Below are 23081 nucleotides of genomic sequence, written 5' to 3' on the forward strand. Positions count from 1 at the left end.
CTAAATTAATGGGGGCAAAATAAACCAAAATGAAAGATATTCTTAGCCTTTAAGGTAATGAAATGCGGTAATAAGTTAATGTATGCAAACTGTCTACTTTGTGCCTGACCCAATGATGTCAGATATTCCTTTTGGAAAGAGAGGTATCCAAATGAGTTTTTCACATTATTCTGTCATCCAGTCTGCTCTCCAGCTTACTTAAAAGGTTTTAAAATGCAAAGACAAATGAGATGATTGAGGTAGATACCCCTTAAGTAGATAAGAGCTACGCTCTATTCTCAAGTATCCTTGGCGTGTCCTTTGTTCCAGATTGACGCTATGTACACAAATGTCAGAGTGACTAATATTTGCTCTGATGGCACACTCTACTGCCAGGTGCCTTGTAAAGGTCTGAACAAGCTCAACGATCTTCTGCATAAGATAGAGGACTACTTCCATTGTAAGGTATGGCAGAGCATCATCCACCTCTAAAATTAATCCTAAAATTGCAAACAAGAGGGGTCACTAACTAGTATAATTGTGTGTAACTTTTGAATAGTTTGAGGTAGAAGCTGTAGAATGGTGGGTAAGAGCCCCAGACTGCAGAACTGAAAAGACAAAAAAAAAAAAAACAAAACCCACTGGTTTCTGCATTATGAAATGAGGATAATAATAGTGTGTATATCCATCCATAGGACTGGTGTGAGGACTAGTGGCAAGACTGCTTAGCACAGTGCCTGGCATGGAGTAAGTGCTCAGCAACTGACAGATTCATGATTTACAAGGTAGAGTTGATGATGCTACAGTGCAGCTGCTTGTGACTTTGTCTGCTAGAGCCAGCTGGGTCCTCTGCCTCGGGCAAAGACAAAACCCTGGAGTTTAGGAGGAGAATAAAACTTCTAGGCATCACTCTCCAAGCTCTTTTTGGTCCCTGAGAACCTACCACCTCGGTAAATGTGGTTCTGTGTTTAAATTTATTAATAAGCTCCTTACCCTTTGATTCTAGTATTCTTTTCTGAATCAGGGTCTGTAGAGGTTTTGTTGTAAGGTTCTAAGGTGATGTTCTTACCTCCATTAGGGCATTATAGTTGTAATCCAGAATATGCTGTGGTTTTGAGTGAGTAAACCCTCTCAAGACCTCAGTCTTGACCCCCTTGCCCCTATAAGTGAACCCTTCCCTCTAACCTCTGAACGTGCCTCTTGGCATCATCTGCAGCATGGTAGTTTAGCTATTTGGATATTTGTTTGCCTTACCCAGAGTATAGGCTTCTTGAGGGCAGAGGCAGAGCCTTACCAGGTACTGCTAAGTACCTAATTCATTTAGGTACTAGAGTATCTAATCTAGTGTCATACATAGAATAGGTATTCCAAAATATTTGCTGAATCAGGTTAAACTTGTATGCAGACTACAGCCTAGAACAGAGGCATTAGATCTGTAGCTTTACCTCTTTCTGCATTCCAGATGTCTTAGCTGTATCTCAGGGTCATTACTGAAGTTTGGTTTGCTAATCTATCTTGGAGAAATCAGAGACATCCAGAGAAGCTGACTCCAGTGACTCATTTGCATGCATGTGCTTCTTACCTATGGTGGTGAAAAGCTCTCTTGGTAGTCCCTAGTGCACTGGTAACCTGAGTGGAGACATTGCCTTTGGGGAGAGTAGAAACATTCGCCCTGAACAAGAGAGACCATGGCAGGTCCCCAGCTTCAAACTACAGCAAAGACGGGGGTGCAGAGGTCTACGGCTGTGATTTGTTGACATTTCACTGGCACTGATATCCCTATTTGTATGGATAACATTTCTTTTGTTTTGGAAGTAAAATCTCATCTTTGAATCTAAATGTTGAAAGTTGAAAAGAAGAGGCCTTCTGGACGGCTAGCCCAACCTCACTTTCATCCAGGCTCTTCTCCTCCTTTTTGGCAGATTCATCCTCCCTCTTCATGTTTAACTGATGGCATTAGTGCGTGGATGAATCATACTGACCTGCACACTAACGTTTGTAGACATTTTAACAGGGCTGATTTATGAGCTGTGTGCAAGGAGGGAGAGTAGACGGTGGCATCAACAAATGTCTGAGAAACAGGACAGACCATCACCCTCATATACGCACCACCGCGCACTCCTCATGGGGAGCCTGGCTAAGTACGCGTGCACTGGTCGGCCTGAGCCACAGCGATGTTTTTCTAACGGTATAGCAATTCGCTCCTTACTAAGAGTAATAAAAGTGTCCTGCATTTCTGTTTTGTAGCACATGACCTCCGAGTACTTCGTTTCGTTACCCTTCTGTGGGAAAGTCTGCCTCTTCCATTGCAAAGGAAAATGGTTACGAGTAGAGGTAAAATCAGTTACTTGACTTCTTTTCTAAGCTTATTATGAAATATTTTAGACATACAAACAAGTTTTGTGAAAAATGAAATAAGCACCCACGTACTCATCACCATGTGAGAAAGAAAACATGCCCAATGTGGTTGAGGCTCCGTGTCTGCATCCCCTTCTTCTACTCCCACCCTGGGGGAGCTGCCAGCCGAGTGGGGGGTTTCTCAATTCCCATTCATTTCTTTATGCATTCACTATATTTGTATTTATACATACAAGTTTTTGCTATCTATATATTTTATATAGATATAGTGGAAATACAGAAATGAAAATGTGTATAGAATATTTATAGTAAGACTTAATAAAATATGAGTGAACAGATAAACGTTTATAAAATGCATGTAAATAGTAGAACGTATTGATTCTTCTGAAACATGCTCCTTCATTATATGTGAGATTCATCCATGTTGGTGTGTGCCCCTCTTGTTCAATTATTTTCACGCTCTTTGATTAATAATAGTGTATGAAGATGCCAACGTGATCACTCCATTCTCCTGACAATGGATATTTAGATTGTTTCTAAAGTTTTGTTATGGGGGCGCCTGGGTGGCTCAGTTGGTTAAGCAACTGCCTTCAGCTCAGGCCATGATCCTGGAGTCCCGGGATCGAGTCCCGCATCGGGCTCCCTGTTCGGTAGGGAGTCTGCTTCTCCCTCTGATCCTCCTCCCTCTCATGCTCTCTGTCTCCCATTCTCTCTCTCAGATAAATAAATAAAAAATCTTTAAAAAAAAAATAAATAAATAAAGTTTTGTTATGGATGGCACTGCCAGGAGCCTTCCCGTGCAGGTCTCCCAGGATACCCAGGAAGGAATGGAGCTTCTGGGTAGAGAGAGTGCATGTCTTCAGTTTCACGAGATGTTGCCTAATGCTCTCTAGGGTCACCCTTTAACCGGGGGTGGGGCGTAGCCCTTTGAGAGTTCTGGCTTCTTGAGGAGGGGGTCTCAGATCCTCCTTCCGTCCTGCCCAGGATGGCTTTGGCTTCAGTGTTCACATACTCCTCTATTTCTAGTCCCTCATAATTGTCTTATTTTCTTGCAAGCACAGTTATGAATTTGAAAAGAGGACTGTTATATTTTATCACATATTTCTATATGTTTTTCAAAGGCAGGTTTTAGATTTTTGTGGCTGCTGTTTCTTTTCTTTTCTTTCTTTCCTTCTATTTTTGATATCTAGTTTGTCCAATTGCTAAAATTGCAAACTTGGGTTTGATTTTTTTTCCTTTTTTGTCTTTGTTACAGAGGTTCTTTTTTTCCTTTTTTTGCATTTTTAAATTTTATTATGTTATGTTAATCACCATATATTACATCATTAGTTTTTGATGTAGTGTTCCATGGTTCATTGTTTGCTATAACACCCAGTGCTCCATTCAATACGTGCCCTCTTTAATACCCATCACCATGCTAACCCATCCCCCCACCTCCCTCCCCTCTAGAACCCTCAGTTTGTTTCTCAGAGTCCATAGTCTCTCATGGTTCGTCTCCCCCTTCAATTTCCCCCCCCCTTCCATTTTTCCCTTCCTACTATCTTCTTCTTTTTTTTTTAACATATATTGCATTATTTGTTTCAGAGGTACAGATCTGAGATTCAATAGTCTTGCACAATTCACAGTGCTTACCAGAGCCCATACCCTCCCCAGTGTCTATCACCCAGACACCCCATCCCTCTCACCCCCCACCACTCCAGCAACCCTCAGTTTGTTTCCTGAGATTAAGAATTCCTCATATCAGTGAGATCATATGATACATGTCTTTCTCTGATTGACTTATTTCGCTCAGCATAATACTCTCCAGTTCTATCCACGTCGTTGCAAATGGCAAGATTTCATTCCTTTTGATGGCTGCATAAGCTTTTGATGGCATACCACATTTTCTTTATCCATTCATCTGTCGATGGACATCTTGGCTCTTTCCATAGTTTGGTTATTGTGGACATTGCTGCTATAAACATCGGGGTGCACGTATCCCTTCGGATCCCTACATTTGTATCTTTGGGGTAAACACCCAGTAGTGCAATTGCTGGATCGTATGGTAGCTCTATTTTCAACTTTTTGAGGAACCTCCATACTGTTTTCCAGAGTGGCTGCACCAGCTTGCAGTCCCACCAACAGTGTAGGAGGGTTCCCCTTTCTCCGCATCCCCGCCAACATCTGTTGTTTCCTGACTTGTTAATTTTAGCCATTCTGACTGGTGTGAGGTGGTATCTCATTGAGGTTTTGATTTGGATTTCCCTGATGCTGAGTGATGTTGAGCACTTTTTCATGTGTCTGTTGGCCATTTGGATGTCTTCTTTGGAAAAATGTCTGTTCATGTCTTCTGCCCATTACTTGATTGGATCATTTGTTCTTTGGGTATTGAGTTTGATAAGTTCTTTATAGATTTTAGATACTAGCCCTTTATCTGATGTGTCATTTGCAAATATCTTCTCCCATTCTGTCGGTTGTCTTTTGGTTTTGTTGACTGTTTCCTTTGCTGTGCAAAAGCGTTTTATCTTGATGAAGTCCCAATAGTTCATTTTTGCCCTTGCTTCCCTTGCCTTTGGTGATGTTTCTAGGAAGAAGTTGGTGCGGCTGAGGTCGAAGAGGTTGCTGCCTGTATTCTCATCAAGGATTTTGATGGACTCCTGTCTCACATTTAGGTCTTTCAACCATTTTGAGTCTATTTGTGTGTGTGGTGTAAGGAAATGGTCCAGTTTCATTCTTCTGCATGTGGCTGTCCAATTTTCCCAACACCATTTGTTGAAGAGACTGTCTTTTTTCCATTGGACATTCTTTCCTGCTTTGTCGAAGATTAGTTGACCATAGAGTTGAGGGTCCATTTCTGGGCTCTCTATTCTGTTCCATTGATCTATGTGTCTGTTTTTGTGCCAGTACCATACTGTCTTGATGATGACAGCTTTGTAATAGAGCTTGAAGTCCGGAATTGTGATGCCACCAGCTTTGCTTTTCTTTTCCTTTTTCTTTTTTTTTTTTTTTAAGATTTTATTTATTTATTTGACAGAGACAGAGACAGCGAGAGCAGGAACACAAGCAGGGGGAGTGGGAGAGGGAGAAGCAGGCTTCCCGCTGAGCAGGGAGCCCGATGTGGGACTCGATCCCTGGACTCTGGGATCATGACCTGAGCGGAAGGCAGCCGCTTAACGACTGAGCCACCCAGGCGCCCCAGCTTTGCTTTTCTTTTTCAACATTCTTCTGGCTATTCGGGGTCTTTTCTGGTTCCATACAAATTTTAGGATTATTTGTTCCATTTCTTTGAAAAAAGTTGATGGTATTTTGATAGGGATTGCATTAAATATGTAGATTGCTCTAGGTAGCATTGACATCTTCACAATGTTTGTTCTTCCAATCCATGAGCGTGGAACGTTTTTCCATTTCTTTGTGTCTTCCTCGATTTATTTCATCAGTATTTTATAGTTTTCTGAGTACAGATTCTTTGCCTCTTTGGTTAGATGTATTCCTAGGTATCTTATGGTTTTGGGTGCAATTGTAAATGGGATCGACTCCTTAATTTCTCTTTCTTCTGTCTTGTTGTTGGTGTATAGGAATGCCACTGATTTCTGTGCATTGATTTTATATCCTGCCACTTTACTGAATTCCTGTATGAGTTCTAGCAGTTCTGAGGTGGAGCCTTTTTGGTTTTCCACATAAAGTATCATATCATCTGCAGAGAGTGAGAGTTTGACTTTTTCTTTGCTGATTCGGATGCTTTTTATTTCTTTTTGTTGTCTGATTGCTGTGGCTAGGACTTCTAGTACTTTGTTGAATAGCAGTGGTGATAGTGGACATCCCTGCCATGTTCCTGACCTTAGGGGGAAAGCTCTCAGTTTTTCCCCATTGAGAATGATATTCGCTGTGGGTTTTTCATAGATGGCTTTTATGATATTGAGGTATGTACCCTCTATCCCTACACTCTGAAGAGTTTCAGAGGTAGAATTTAGTGATTCATCAGTTGCATATAACACCCAGTCATCACATCACGTGCCCTCCTTAATGCCCGTCACCCTGTTACCCCGTCCCTCCCACCCCCCTCCCCTCCAGCAACCCTCAGTTTGTTTCCTAGAATTCAGGGTCTCTTATGGTTTTCCTCCCTCTCGATTTTCATCTTATTTTATTTTTCTTTCCCTTCCCCTATGTTCATTTGTTTTGTTTCTTAAATTTCACATAGGAGTAAAATTATATGGTATTTGTCTTTCTCTGACTGACTTAATTCACTTAGCATATTACACTCTAGTTTCATCCACATCATTGCAAATGGCAAGATTTCATTCTTTTTGATGGCTGAGTAATATTCCGTTGTGTATCTATACCACAACTTCTTTATCCATTCATCTGTCGATGGACATCTGGGCTCTTTCTGTTTTTTGGCTATCGTGGACATGGCTGCTATAAACATTGGGGTGCATGTGCTCCTTTGAATCATTATGTTTGTATCCTTTGGATAAATACCAAGTAGTGCAATCCTGTGTCATAGGGTAGTTCTATTTTTAGAGTAGCAGCATTTTGTAGAGCATCTGACAGCTTGAGTTTCTTCCTGTGTAGCATCAGGTTCTGCCTTTTTGGCAAAATACCTTTTTGGTGTATGTCAAATACTTTAGATAAATATCTAGTATTATTTTTGTTTTTCTATCAAATTGTGCAATGTCTGCCTTGGAGGTAGCCAAAGTGTTCATTCTCTTAGTGAAGCGTAGAAAGTTAGAGAAGGGAGAATGATTAATGAAAAGCAGATCCTGTGTTTAAATGATGTAATTGTTCTTGACATTGTAACTTGCCTAAGCTTTATTTAGTGCCTACACCTTCTGAACTTACTCCGTACATCCAGCCAACGCTATTCAGTGGCCGTCACTTCTTCTTTCCTCCAAACCCATCCCAAGTGGTCTGCATTCACTTTCTGTGCCGCCTTCCGGCCAGCTCTCAGCCACTGCTGCTTGACTTCCACCTGCTTTCCAACAGCCTGTTCTTGCATCAGCAGTTTAGCTGCATAATTCAACCAGTGTCTTTCAGGGCTTCTCTTACCAGGCCTCTGGGCTGCACTAACAGTGTTGAGACTTGTAATTCCCTCCTCACTAGGCTATCATGGTATCAAATCCTCCTAATTTTCCAAAGGATGTTCTACTGATTGCTTCTCCTATTTTTCACCCAAACCTGCACCCCACCTGCACTCTGCAGCGTCAGTGTCGATGCCCCCAACTCCTGTCCTGCCTCACGGTTCTTCTCAGCCTCTGCATCCTTCTAGGCAATGCCATCTCGTTGCTTCAGTTACTGTCTTGGTCCTCATGACTCCCCAGTTTGTTTTCCAGCCCTTGATGAGCTTTAGATTTGGGCAAAATCCAGCCTGATTGTCCATCTTGCAAACTCCTCAAACTCTGCATGTCCAAAACCAAAATTATCTTTCCCCATCCTTTTTTCCTCCTATTTCTGTGTTTTGGTGGTACCTCCATTCATGCAACCATTCAGCCTGCTCCTGAAGAGTTATCTTGGATTCCTGCATTTTCCTCAGCCGCCAGTGCAACTAATCACCAAACCCTGCCATTTTCACAGCTTTGTCGTTTCTTGCCTAGATCACTGGAATACCATGGTTCCTCTGTCTTTACTCTTATCTTCCTCCATTCAAGCTCCATGCCACTAGAGTGAGTGACCCAAAATGTAAATAATAGCAAATAATAATACATCCAACTTTTAATGAGGCTTATTATTTCCCAGACACAAAAATTTTTTTAAAATATGACTGATTTCACTTAATCTTCATAAAGCCCTATGATCCCCTTCTTACTAATGAGGGAAGTCATTCAGCTAGAAAGTACAAGCTGAGATTAAAATCAAATCTGTCTGATTCCAAAGCCCTTACCCAGTGTTATCACCAACAATATGTGGCTTTTTATAAAGATGACCATCTCATTCTTCTCCTTAAGACATGGCATTGGCTTCTACTCATCCACGGGGTAAAATCTGGTTCTTTAAGACATAATGTCTGGCTCTCCAGGACCTTGCCTTTACCTTTCTCTCAGCCTCATTCCCTGCCTTGCCCTGCCTCTCACTTTACATTCCAGCATAACCAAAATGCTTGTAGCTCCCACACGTAAGAAATATGTATGTCTTGCCCATCCTTTCCCCTGTGTTTGAAATGTTCAGATTGCCCCTAACTAGACTTACCAACCTAGTTTACTCCCATTCATCATGTAAAGTCCAGCTGAAATTGTGATATTTATGAAATTTTAATTTGTGAAAAAGGAAATACAAATGTCCAGTAAGTATGATTGTTTCTCAAAAGAGCAAAAATTTACACAATTTAAGTTATCCAGCCAAAAGGTTTGTTTGATAAGTCACAATGTACCTGTTATGATAGACTTATGTAATATTAAAATGATATAGAAGAAAATGACATGAAGTATTTTTGAGACATTTAGTGAAAAGTAGCCAATTATGAAATAGTATGTGCAAATACGTTCTAATTTTTATAAGTCTAATTCTTTATACATGTATGGATAAAAGACTAGGAGGATAATTGTAATCTGTCATAGATTATAAGTGATTTTCATATCATTCTTTTAAGTATCTAAATTTTCTATGATAAAGGCATTTTACTAATATAAGAAGAAGAAAGTACATTTTAAAGGAAAGTACCAATTCTAGGCATTCCCTCCTCCTGAAAACTTGCCCTAAAATCTACCTCCTGGCTGGGTCAGGTACCCATTCTCTATGTTCTCATAGTACCTTGTACATAGCTTTATTATTGCCCTACTCCATTATATTCTAATTATATATTTGTGTCATCATCTCTCATGAGACTAGCAACTCTTTGAGATGTGGAAGTATATGTCTCTGACCAGTTATGCCTGGATATAAGAAGCATTCATTATACACCAGCCATACCAATACATGTGTTCAGGATATATGTTTGAATAAAAAATACCTTTTAAGATATTGTTTTAATATTGTTTGTGTTTATCATCATCTTAAGAGATTAAAAAGTTATGCTATGGGGCGCCTGGTTGGCTCAGTTGGTTGGGCGATTGCGTTCGGCTCAGGTCATGATCCTGGAGTCCCGGGATCGAGTCCCGCATCGGGCTCCCTGCTCGGCGGGGAGTCTGCTTCTCCCTGTGACTCTCCCCCTCTCATGCTCTCTCTCTCTCTCTCTCTCTCTCATTCTCGCTCTCAAATAAATAAATAAAATCTTAAAAAAAAAAAAAAGTTATGCTATGACTCTTACAGAAAAGCTGTTGAGCTTGTGTTGAAGCCAGTTTTCAAAATCACTTTTATTGCTGCTCAGCCACAATACTAATGCAGACAGACACATTTTTGTTGGAGCAGTAGAAAAAAGCTTTACTTTTGGTATGTCTGACTTCCATGCCAAGAGTGGTCCAGTTCGTGACACTCACATACTGAAAGCACCACCATTCTTAAGGTGGCAGTGAGAGCAAGTTGTAGGTACGAAGTCCCTGCCCACATAACCATCCTGATGGGGCTGTATTTGGCAAATGCGAACTATATATCCAATGATGGCAGATATCACATAGGCGTATTAAGGGAAGTTTGGACATTTAAAGGTATCCCAGAATCTTATATTGTAATGTTGCCATTGGATCACAGGTAATTATTGCTTTGACTCAGTATGTAATTTTCCCATTTTTGAATTATTAATTTGGACTTATTTTACCTCTCTATGACTTTCTGAGTTTCAAGTTCCTAGGACAAATGATAAAAATTGTCAGTGGGCTTTTTGACAAAGCTATAAAATGCCAAAATATGTTATTTAAAAATGTATCGTATATACCTATTATAAGAAAACTTCTGTGTCTGAATTCTCTCTATTCCTTATTTCCTCATTGCTAAGACACAACAGTTTTTTTCCTCATATTTTAATATTTTGGAGAACAGACTGCATCTTTAATCAATATATAATGGTGTATCAAATTGTTTTATAATCAGTAGTGTCCTAGAATTGTGAACATTGTAAATATTACCATATTTGTGCATTTTATTGATTATTATTAGTTTATAGTTTAATGATTACTACTGATTAAATTTTTTAACAATTCAATGTTAAAATCAAATATATTCTAAAAGAATACCTATTGAGTAAATAGGTACATTTTATTTTATTTTATTTTATTTTATTTTTTATTTTTTTTTTTCCAAATTTCTTTCTCTCTATTTTATTTTTTATTTTTTTTTAAAGATTTATTTATTTATTTATTTATTTGAGAGAGAGAGAATGAGAGAGAGCACATGAGAGGGGGGAGGGTCAGAGGGAGAAGCAGACTCCCTGCCGAGCAGGGAGCCCGATGCGGGACTCGATCCAGGGACTCCAGGATCATGACCCGAGCCGAAGGCAGTCGCTTAACCAACTGAGCCACCCAGGCGCCCTTTATTTTATTTTTTTAAAGATTTTATTTATTTATTTGAGAGAGAGAGAATGAGAGACAGAGAGCATGAGAGGGAGGAGGGTCAGAGGGAGAAGCAGACTCCCTGCGGAGCAGGGAGCCCGATGCGGGACTCGATCCCGGGACTCCAGGATCATGACCTGAGCCGAAGGCAGTCGCTTAACCAACTGAGCCACCCAGGCGCCCCTAGGTACATTTTAAAATAAGAAAATTTACAATCAGAGAAAGTTATTATTTGATCTCACTCATATGTGGAGTTTAAGAAACAAGGCAGAGGATCATAGGGGAAGAGAGGAAAGAATAAAAACAAGATGAAACCAGAGAGGGAAACAAACTGTAAGAGACTCTTAATCAGAGGAAACAAACTGAGGGTTGCTGGAGGGGAGGGGGGTAGGAAGATGGGGTGGCTGAGTGATGGACATTAAGGAGGACAGGTGATATAATGAGCACTGGGTATTATATAAGACTGATGAATCCCTGACTTCTACCTCTGAAACCAATAATACATTATATGTTAATTAGTTGAATTTAAATTTAAAAATAAAAAATAAGAAAACTTAATGAACACTGATAGTCTTTGTTGCTTCTTATATGCATTTTAGAGTTATACAAAATGTAATTGCACAGAAGTGTTTTGGCCTTTTGGATATGCTTATAAATTAACCAACATTTATCTCATTGCAGATCACGAATGTTCACAGCAGCCGAGCTCTTGATGTTCAGTTCCTGGACTCTGGCACTGTGACATCTGTGAAAGTGTCCGAACTCAGGGAAATCCCCCCGCGGTTTCTACAAGAAATAATTGTGATCCCACCTCAGGTACTATATGTTACAAGCTGGGAGATTTGCTGGAAGGGATTTGGCTGTATTTGTAGTTGTGTTGTGAGATGCCCTCTCAGTTTTGATCTTGATAATGAGTGAAGTCCAAGTTGGTAACAAAATTGGAAATGGTCCAGATGTGGTTGTTCACTGGTTTTCAGATGTAAAATTTGGCCGACTTAGACAAGAAGACCAGTCAGACTTACAGAATATCATTTGATAAATGTTTGTTTTCAAGTATGCCGCGTCATTAGGCTAAGTTGTCCAGTTAGAGATTCCATTTTACTAATGGGATGCCAGTGCTGACTTCTATACAGCTTCAAGATCTTATAAGAAAATTCTTACTTCCAGAGTTCTTAGCTTAATTAAGTGGCCATTCTCTTAAGAAATCTATATTCAGGGGCGCCTGGGTGGCTCAGTCGTTAAGTGTCAGCCTTCGGCTCAGGTCATGATCCCAGGGTCCTGGAATCGAGCCCCGCATCGGGCTCCCTGCTCGGCGGGAAGCCTGCTTCTCCCTCTCCCACTCCCCTGCTTGTGTTCCCTCTCTCGCTGTGTCTCTCTCTGTCAAATAAATAAATAAAATCTTTTAAAAAAAAAAAAGAAATCTATATTCAACCATTTTCTTATATGACTTTTTCCCCATAGATTTGAGTAAAAAGATTAATTTCTGCCTAATCTTCCTCTATTAATAAAAATTCAGATAATAAGAATTTTGCATTATTTTGAATTAAAATTGTTAAGAACTATTTCCTACCTTTAGGAGAAATAGAGGATTTTGTACAGAAATTAGTAGTTTTTTGAATAAAGTTATCCAACATTCTATCATTTCAAAAGGCTGCTTGACTTGTATTTGCCAGAAGATACCTTATACCACCAAAATTCTGTGGATTAAAAAGTGGTTGACCATAATTAGCGTGGCTTTTGTACCTTCTCTCCTGTCACCACTGCCTTTTCTAAAATGACTCTTACAGAAAAGCTGTTGAGCTTGTGTTGAAGCCAGTTTTCAAAATCACTTTTATTGCTGCTCAGCCACAATACTAAAACTTGTTAAATGCCACTTTCACTTGGTAACAGCTCTGGCCTCTGTTCCCCTTGTTGGAACATCCACCCAGGGCCAGCCTTACCTGGAAAAGGCACCTCGGCTGGAGGGGAAAAGGCATCCGTCCCTCTGCCTCCGACTGTCGGGAGCGTTAAAAGCCACTCCAAATTTTTTTCTATTAATCCTGCCTAGATTTGTTATTTCATAGATATGAAGTTGGGGGAACCTTAAGAGCCCGCGGGGCCAAGCCTCTGGCTGACAGCATCTCCCCAGGAGGTCTAAGTCAGAATAGCAAACTGATGGCCTTTCAGCCCAGGCTGACCTATAAATATTGGGTTTGGGCTCTTGGCTGTTATAGGGTTTTATTTATTTATTTATTTATTTAAGATTTTATTTATTTGACAGAGAGAGACACAGCGAGAGAGGGAACACAAGCAGGGGGAGAGGGAGAGGGAGAAGCAGGCCTCCCTGAGCCCAATGTGGGGCTCGATCCCAGGACCCTGGGATCATGACCTGAGCCGAAGGCAGATGCTTAACCACTGAGCCACCCAGGCGCCCGTTATAGGGTTTTAAACTGTGAATTGGTTACCGAGATTTAAAACTCAGAAAATTTCACACAGAAATCCTGACTTCCAGCTTCTCCTGACAAACTAGAAAATCCGACTATATTGAGCACTGTCCTTAATGGGACGGTGCCCTGTGGGAGCTTGGGAAGTGGCATTCTGCTTTGCACGGCCCCTGCTCTCCAATGTGCTAGTTCCATCTGGCCCGTCTTGCTCCCTCGTTGCCGCCTGGCCCCTGCAGGCATGAAGAGAGTGCTCTCTCTGCTCTAAGTGATCTCCTCCCCACCAAGAAACATCCCTCATCCAGGGGGCACAGTGAGAGACCTGGAGCTCCTGAAGAATAGGACTCAGAGAGGAAAGAAGGAATCCAGAAATCCTGGAAGTAGGTTTCTTCCCTTCACAAAATTGCCTCAAACAATTCAAGGCTTCCATGAGACAGAAGGGAGTCCCTAAGGTCACCTTTTAACTCCCTGCTGAAGCCATTCTACAGAAGTTTGTGCAGTGGTGGGAGGTAAAAGGCATTGAGGAAAATGAGGCATCTAGGTATCTATGAATTTCAGTTTTTCTTACCCTCCTTAACTCTCATTACAACCTCCTTCCAAACATGACCACAAATGTCTGGCACCCACAGGTACTCAGGAACTGCTGAATGAAGCATGTCAGCCTCTGAAAAGATTTTTGCAACCAAAGTCATTACATCCAAATGACACTTCATTTTGAAAAAATGCACTTAGAGGGAAGACCTAAATATAAGTCCCAAACCTGTCTTCACAACTTTGTGATCTGATGCAAGTTAGTCTCTCTGATTCCATTTTACCATCTGTAAAATGGGGTCACAACATTGACCCGTCATGCAGAAGTATCGTAGGATAAGTATGCGAAGTCCTGGTGTGAGCCCTGGCTAGTAACAGGAGTAAAGACAGCAGAGCCAGGAACATAGCAGACACTCCAACCCAAGAGCTCAGTCATCATTAGTAGCTATCCCTGGTGCTTGCTTTCTATCTTAGCAACATCTGACTTATAGGAAAATAACACTGATGTTACTTATCAGTACCTATTTTAAGATGGTGTGTTTGCTTTTCCATCATGTTTTCTTTCCAGGCTATCAAGTGCTGTTTAGCAGATCTTCCACAGTCTATTGGCATGTGGACACCAGATGCTGTGCTTTGGCTGAGAGATTCTGTTTTGAATTGCTCCGACTGTAGCATTAAGGTTAGTTCTCTTGATACATTTGGAAAGGGAGCTGTCAGTCAGAAGGGCTTATTTGTTTCTCTCTGAAAGAATCTTATCTTACCATAAACTGATGCTTTCAGATCTGACACATTTTCATAGTTAAGAGATTGGTTACATGTGTGGTAAAATATCTCATGGTTTGATTTTATTTAAGAATTTATCGTGTATCATTTTTAAACCCTTTATATAATTTTTCCACTATTAATAAGGTATCAGAGATAGTTCTCTGCTATTTTGCTCCATGATAAAGAATTAAGTTCCCAACAGAGGGACCATCTATCTCTTGATAAATGTTTCTAAAGATCATTTAAATAGTCTTCTATTTCTTTTTTTTTCTAAAGTGGAATGACTTATAAGCAAATCATTTGCTTATAATCCTGTTTTCCGCCTTTAAAAGTTTACTTAAACTGTTTTATTTCATAAGCCCCTCTTTCTTTTTCTGTACTTTTGCACTTTTATATCAGAAACATTGCTCTTATTTCCAAGAATAGAAATGTAAGATATTTCTCTGTTTTAACTAATGAAAACAATGTTATTTTATATAAGCATTTAACAATGAAATGTCTTTGAGAAATATCTTCATGAAAATCTCTAAATTATTCTAGCTCACGTGGATTTTCTTATGTTTATACAATTATACACTTAATTACCATTTTATATTCTTCAGTTGCCACATGATAAAGAATATTGTTTTCTCAGCTATGGTTTAAGATCTTAAAGCCAGAGTATTTGGTACTCAATAAAAATGTTTTTTAATGACTGATTTTTGAAATGGTACTTCTGTATCATAAATGTCAAAATAAATTAGCAGTCATTCATTCATACCACCTTGAAGTGCTAATTAATTTAAATAGATTCATCTTGCTAGGAGAAATATTTTTAAGTAAATTACTGTAGATGGCTTGCTTTGTCTCCCTATCTCAGACCTCTGTTCCTGCCTTTCAATCCCAGCCCTATTTGGTAAGAGATCGATGTGGCTGGAAGCATCTTATTTTTGTCATTCCCAGGGTAAGCCAGAGGAGCTGGTAAGAATTACCAGGCACCCAGCCCTTTGGGACACACAGCTGTACAATCCCAGTTGTCAGTCTATAGGATTCCTGTACAACACTCACCCCTCTGGCAGAAAGAAGTAGCCGGGTAGACAAAGGTCTCCTGTGCAAAGGGGCAAAGCTGTAATTTTGACCTATTCAGTGTAGCTTTTTCCCTCTTTTTCTCCCTCCCATGAGAGGTTCCCTTCCTCCATGTAAACTGGGGAGGGGGGCAAAGAAAGGGTGAGGGCAGATATTAAGACCAAACAAGGCATTTGGACCAGAGGTCCCCAAGGGTATGGTGAATGTCAAAGCTTTATCCCTTGCTTCCCAGTCTGAGGGTGCACCAGCCTAGGTGGAAAGCACATGGAACATCTTGCCATTCTTGTGATTAGTTTTTATTGTTGAAGCTGGGAGATGAGCACATGAGGATTCATCATACTGTTTTTTTTTTACTTTGAGTGTTTTTAAATGTCATTAATAAAAAAAGCTTTTAATCATGATATGTAGACTCCATCTCAGTGATAATGACCTCTAGTGGGTTTACAAGGGATCCTCAGTTTTTAGAGGTTAATGAGGTTTTCATTTCCATAAGCCAGCTGCTGGCATCTAGACTGTTTGGACTTATGAGCCTATTTACTACTACAGCCGTGATAGATAATTTATCTTACCTTAAATAAAATAAATTTTAGCAAGTTGGGGTTTCGTGCAAAATACCGTGTTTTAATATTTAATGTTAATATTATAACTGCCTCTTGGAATTTAGTGTGAACTTGGACTTGTAGAAATGTCTTGTGTGTTTTCCATAGGTTACAAAAGTGGATGAAACCAGAGGCATCGCACATGTTTATTTATTTACCCCCAAGAACTTCCCCGATCCTCACCGCAGCATCAATCGGCAGATTACAAATGCAGACTTGTGGAAGCATCAGAAGGATGTGTTTTTGAGTGCTGTATCCAGTGGAGCTAGCTCTCCCCACAGCAGAAGTGGTGGCACCCCCGTTCCGGGCAGCACTGGGGAGAATTTCAGAAAGAGCCTCGCAGATGCCATCAAGAAGTCCCTGGTGGAGCACAGCAGCTCCTCCTCCACAGAGGAACTGCCACCTCCTGTCCACCTGTCGAAGCCAGGGGAGCACATGGATGTGTACGTGCCGGTGGCCTGTCACCCAGGGTACTTTGTCATCCAGCCCTGGCAGGAGATACACAAGCTGGAAGTTCTGATGGAGGAGATGATTCTGTACTACAGTGTGTCTGAGGAGCGCCACGTGGCTGTGGAAAAAGACCAAGTGTATGCCGCAAAAGTGGAAAACAAGTAGGTTCCTGGACAAAGCATTTTATTCTACTAAGAAAAATGTGTAGAGCGATACCAAGAGTCCTTAATCCCTGCAGGGGGACTTTGAATTACACAAATGGAAATTTTGAATGTGAAACGAGACTAATGAATTATGCCCTTTTTAAATATTTGAAATGATGTCATTTATCTAAAAATCTAGTGACCATATATGAAATTCCTGTTAAAACCTAATTATATCTAAAATGAAGGTTTAAATGTTTTTTCTACTTTTCTATTAGACAAAATATTGTTTATTCAGAAAATAACTTTTTTAATAGAATGACTTTTACATTTTATTTATTTTTTTTTTTTAAAGATTTTATTTTATTTATTTGAGAGAGAGAGTGAGCACAAGAGGGGGGAGCAGGAGAGGGAGAAGCAGACTCCCTGCCGAGCAGGGAGCCCGATGCGGGACTCGATCCAGGGACTCCAGGATCATGACCTGAGCCGAAGGCAGTCGCTTAACCAACTGAGCCACCCAGGCGCCCGACTTTTACATTTTAAAAACTAAATGCTTATTGTAGAAAATTTAGAAAATACAGAAAGGTATAAGAAAATCAGCCACACATAATAACCTTTGTTAAACTACTTATTTCTTCTAGTTCTTTTCTATATATATTCATACAATTGGCATAGTATTTATTATTATATATAATTCTACACCTACTTTTTTCACTTCACATAATCCTGGGAACATTTTTCCATGCAATAAAATTTCTTCATAAACATGTTTAATAGTCCGTCATCTAGAGAAATCATAATTTACTTACCGTTCTCTTATGTAGGTTCTTTTTTTTCTCCCAGATGTTTCACTATTGTAAATAACAATGAACATAAATCTTTGTTCACATCTCAGATTATTTATTTCTGAGGTAGATTCCTAGAAGAGAAATCACTTGTTTAAAGATTACATGATTCTTTTTTTTTTTTTAAAGATTTTATTTATTTATTTGAGAGAAAGAATGAGATAGAGAGCATGAGAGGGAGGAGGGTCAGAGAGAGAGGCAGACTCCCTGCTGAGCAGGGAGTCCGACGTGGGACTTGATCCCGGGACTCCAGGATCATGACCTGAGCCGAAGGCAGTCGCTTAACCAACTGAGCCACCCAGGCGCCCAAAGATTACATGATTCTTGATATATGTTGTCCATTGCTCCTAGAGAGCTTACCACCTTTTATAAGGTGCAACAGTGCGTAGTTCACTGCTCCGGCCTTTGGACAGTGAGAACCACAGTTCCTCATTTGTGGAGCACTGTAGTCCATTTTCTCACAGTTCCCATTCGGATCCACATCCTCCTTTCCTGAAGCCCTCCAGTAAGTGCGGGTTCCAACCCAGGGAAGCCCAAGCGCTACACTGTCTGCCCTACAAGGTCACAAAAGCCCTGGCCCAAGGAACAACCTACCCGTGTCCTGTCTCCTTTGCCGCTTTCTCAGGAGAACTGACCAAGCTTATTTGATGATGCCACACACAAAGAACTGTTCCCCCACAACACACACACACACACACACACACACACACACACACACTGTTCCCACAACACACACACACACACACACACCAGAACTCAGTTTAAAAGGTCAAACTGCTTCTTTTATTTTTTTTTATAGAATGCTTTTGTTCATTCCTCAGACATCAAGCATAGGCATTTGTAAAAATTTTGTTATTTTCATGAGAGGGAAAAAAACCCCAATTTTTAACTCTTAGAAGTGAAAAGTATCGTAGCTCTCATTTTAAAAACTATTCAGCTTCTATGTCACAAGCTTTTCATCTTCAAAAAAAACATTTTTACAATGTCACGTTATTTACAGCCGTAAGCATGCATGGGCTTAATTCCACCCGGGAACATCATTTGTGTCAATTTGCCTACATCAGAACTCGTCACAGAATAATTTAACCACAGTTAAAACGAAACTAATGTTAACTGTTATCTGAGGGGCAGATTAATGGTGATTAGCAGTGGGGAGGTCCTACTTGGGGGCAACGGTTGTGTGGGGCAGGAGAACCCCTAAACTAGAGACCCATAGTGTGGTGCTTCAGACTCGACCTCCTCCCCACAGGGGTCCAACAGTCCTGCTCCAAGGCTCTGGGACTTTAACCAGCTAATCTGTCTCTAGATCATCAAGGATGTCTTATATATGAGAACAGATTATCCGATATTTTCTTAAACTTCATGAACTGAATCAGTGTAAAGTATAAAGAGTTTCTATCTTGCCTATACCCCAGGACTATTTACTAAGCCCTGTTCCCAACTGTGGTAAATTAAGGCTTAGGAATTTGAGATACACTGTTGATTGCAGTGGTTTCCAAATCCATCTTGGCTAAGAAGAGCCAAAATTCTCCTTCCTCACCCCAGACATCCTGAATCAGAATCTCTGGGCGGTGGAACCCCAGAATCAGTGTTTTTAACAAACTCTCCAGATGATTCACAAGCGGCCTTGTACTGAAACTGGTAATTTAGTGCAAACGGAAGCCTTTAGTTAAGCTATTAGTGTTGAAAATTAAAAGCTACAGAGAAGCATGACACATAAGTCCTCTGCTAGCTCTCCCCTTGCTGCTCTGTCCCTCTTATTTACACACTAAAAGTACAGTCCACCAGCATTTGCCTTGTACAATTTAAAGACGATGCTAGAGGTAGAAACCAAATATTTTTATCTCCTTTTGCACTTACACAGTCTGATGTGCTTATATTTACACAGCTTATCTTCATTTTAGTACCATTTGCCAAGCACCTGTGATGTGCCTAGTCATGTGCTAGGCACTTTATATATACAGTTTCTGCAAGTGACTTAAAATTAAATATTGCACATGAGATAACTGAGGCTCAGAGAGGTTAAATAGGAGCCCAAGATGACCCAGCTGGACCATGGCCGCAGGGGGGACTCCAGCCCAAGTCTGTTGGTCCCCAAAGTTCATATACTTATTATAATACCTTTCTGTGACTCATGGATTATTGCTTGCTGCACTGTGGGCTTATCTCAAGGTTTCTGGAGTTTCCTCCCAAAGCCCCCAATCACTAGTGTCCAAAATTGGCCTCTTTGTAGCTTTCTTACTAGAGTTCACCCTATAGCAGCTCTGGATGTTTCCTGGACCCATTCTCCACCAGGGTGCTGGAGAATCAGTCCAGTCTGGTCAGCCCCAGCCCAACAGTGTGTTGCAGGGAAGGGCCTGCTGTTGCCCTGGGCTTGGGGCTTATGACTAATGAACCTGTTTCAGAGGGTGGCTGGGTCTGCCATCCAAGGCGGAGCCCACTTCACACCATGCAGGAGTGGAGGCTGCCTCCATAGACGCTTACCTTTTAGATGTTACAAACAATCTTCCTTCCCTTAGTTTAGTAATACTCTTCAATCATGTCCTCAAGACTACAGGACTTTAAGATGGCCCTTCATATTTTAACTTTGAAGTCTAAGCTTTTCTAATTGTAATGACGATGAATGTAGGCCCAGAGGAGAAAAATATATTCATGTGAATTTCTTTCTGGTGCCTCGAACTCCAGATCTGAAACCATGTTCTTCTTCCCCCATATTCTCCTATCCTGTCCAGGTTCTTTATTCCAGGCAATGGGTTGGACTTTGTGTTTTTGTTTTATTTTGTTTTCCAGTGTCCTCACTTGGCACGACTAAAATTGTCACCTTTGCATTCAGAATGTTTTGTAATCTCTTCCCACACTCTCTTATTTCCTCTTCCTTCGCACGTTCCTCCTCCTTGCTCTCCTGTGGTGTTTGCTCCACTCCCAGTTGCCATGCCCTGTAGAATCTTCTGTGCTTTTTCTTCTCATGTGTGTCTTCATCCTGGCCGGTTCTGCTTACCTCCCTCTGCCCATCTTCCACACACGTCCATCCCTTGTCTCAGACCTGTGGCCACCTCTATCTCCCTGTCGGAGTGGAGGGATCTCCCTGCCTTGTCCCGATCAGCCTCCATCTGTTTAGAGTCTGTTTAGTGGTGGTTGCTCGTTTCTGTGTTTGGTCTCCTGCACTAGTTCCACGACGCCTATAAACAGGGGATGAGTGAACAGACTCCATCAAATGAGCCAGTGGCAAAGCAGAGAACAGTAACCTTTGGGTCAAGAAGAAGCAATTTCTTTTAAAACCTCGATGACAGTACAGTTCCATAGTTTGATAAACGTCATTTACATTAGTTTTTCTTTTTATCATACATTGTTACCCATAAAGCTGATGTTGACTTTGTGTATTTTTCCTTCCTTTTTAATCCAATGTACATCTAGGTGGCACCGGGTGCTTTTAAAAGGAATCCTGACCAACGGGCTGGTGTCCGTGTATGAGCTGGACTATGGCAAGCACGAACTCGTCAACATAAGGAAGGTGCAGCCCCTGGCGGACGTGTTCAGGAAGCTGCCCTTTCAAGCCGTCACAGCTCAACTTGCAGGTAATTTCTGCAGGACTCGAACTTGTGCCTCCACACAGTGTATAGTGTCATTTTGTCCTGGGCCCTCGGGGAGCACACAGTTACTGGCCCTATTGATGTAACTTTTCTTTTCTTTTTTTTTTCCCCCTTTGGCAAACAATTTCCTGGCCCTACTGGAAATAATTGTTCATCATCTCTCACCGTCATGCCCTCCTACCATATCTGCTGTTCTATTTTTCCGTATCCCTTTCTGTCCGTGGTCTCACATAAGGGTGTATTCGTAAAGCTGTCATCTTAGCACAGGGACAGTCTTGCATGCTGCTTTCTTCTTTTTTTAGCTTTTTTTTTTTTTTGTCCTAACTACTTTTTGAGTGTGTGTTTGATGGTCTTGATAATGATTTTTAATAGCTGCCAAAGATTCTGTTTAATCAGTATTTCCCTTTTGTTAGGCCTTTAGGTCATTATACGCTTATTGTAATATTATGAAAACACCTGCAGCTAAGTATACTAGCCAAAACAAACACAAAAACAACGAAACAACGTCAGTAACCAATAGGAGGAGCACACTGCTCAACTAATAGGTGGTAACGTTGTATAAATTATAATACAAATACATAATAGGTTTCCACAATTAGAAAACATTCCTAGGTCATAGAATATGACCATCTTTGGGGCGCCTGGGTGGCTCAGTCGTTAAGCATCTGCCTTCGGCTCAGGTCATGATCCTGGGGTCCTGGGATCGAGCCCCGCATCGGGCTCCCTGCTCCGCGGGGAGCCTGCTTCTCCCTCTGCCTCTCTTTCTCTCTGTCTCTCATGAATAAATAAATAAAGTCTTTAAAAAAAAAAAAAGAATATGACCATCTTTATGGCCAAGTGAGTCTCCAGTTGCATTGCAATTAACAGCATGCAAGTATGTGATTTCACCACATTCATACAGCGTATTGACTATTATTAAAATCTGAGGGTGCTGGGGCACATGGGTGGCTCAGTCAGTTGAGCGTCCAACTGGTGATTTCGACTCAGGTCATGATCTCATGGGTTGTGAGATCAAGCCCTGTTTCGGGCTCCGTACTCAGCGGGGAGTCTGCTTGAGATTCTCTCCTTCTGCCCCTCCCTCACTTGTGCATGCATGCCCTGTCTCTCTCAAATAAATAAATCTTTAAAAAATAAAAAAAAAAATCTGAGGATGTAAGTTAGTAGTGTACAGGGGTACTTATTTAAAATATTGTCCATGGGGCGCCTGGGTGGCTCAGTCATTAAGCGTCTGCCTTCGGCTCAGGTCATGATCCCAGGGTCCTGGGATCGAGTCCCGCATCGGGCTCCCTGCTCCTCGGGAAGCCTGCTTCTCCCTCTCCCGCTCCCCCTGCTTGTGTTCTCTCTCTCGTTGTGTCTCTTGCTGTCAAATAAATAAAATCTTTTAAAAAAATAAATAAGATAAAATTAAAGATTGTCCAGTCAGTTTTTTGTGGCAGCAGTACAGATGCTGGCGGCTGGTCTGTGTGCATTCCACCGGTGGGGAGCATGCACAGTTCGGTGATGCCTCACCCAGAAGTCCGTCAGCATTAGCAGAGAGTGTGGAGCCGAAGGGCTGAGGGATGCAGACCTCCAGCCATCTGGGGCTCTCTGTGTCCTGTTGCGTTGGGAAATGGTGGGTTGTGACCACATGGTGCCACCCTGATTCCTTACCCTGGCTCATCCCATACATTTAGCACAGTAGCAGAAGTGATTTGATCTAGGAAATGAAAGAAATTATGTATACAGATTTTTTCTTTTAATTTTTGGCCAGCTTTTATTGGAGATATCAATATCTATATATAGTGTTATTCTGAAGTGTTTTCCAGTTTCTTTGTGTGTCCTTCTTGCTAGATTTCAGAGGAAATGCCCATGGTAGTTAGATGTGAACCAAAAGTGGCATCTTGCAGATGAGCATGGCTACCACTGACCTGCTTTGAATTCAGACCTCTAAAGGGTTTCTC

The 23081-nt window shown here is 41.1% G+C and overlaps 1 protein-coding gene across 5 annotated transcripts in view; it reads left to right on the forward strand.

Annotated features, from left to right (window-relative positions):
- Positions 1 to 23081, forward strand: part of TDRD7 (tudor domain containing 7) — a 76945-nt gene that overhangs the window by 52132 nt on the left and 1732 nt on the right. For 4 of the 5 annotated variants that reach the window (XM_021691790.1, XM_021691793.1, XM_044920805.1 and 1 more), the window contains 6 exons: positions 310 to 444; positions 2227 to 2313; positions 11415 to 11549; positions 14253 to 14363; positions 16222 to 16724; positions 20966 to 21126. In XM_021691790.1, the coding sequence (XP_021547465.1) occupies positions 310 to 444; positions 2227 to 2313; positions 11415 to 11549; positions 14253 to 14363; positions 16222 to 16724; positions 20966 to 21126 (1132 nt within the window). The remainder of the gene's footprint in view (positions 1 to 309; positions 445 to 2226; positions 2314 to 11414; positions 11550 to 14252; positions 14364 to 16221; positions 16725 to 20965; positions 21127 to 23081) is intronic. The other variant, XM_021691794.1, reaches the window with a different exon arrangement.

This window comes from Neomonachus schauinslandi, chromosome 13 (genome assembly GCF_002201575.2).
Source record: "Neomonachus schauinslandi chromosome 13, ASM220157v2, whole genome shotgun sequence".
Lineage (NCBI taxonomy): Eukaryota > Metazoa > Chordata > Mammalia > Carnivora > Phocidae > Neomonachus > Neomonachus schauinslandi.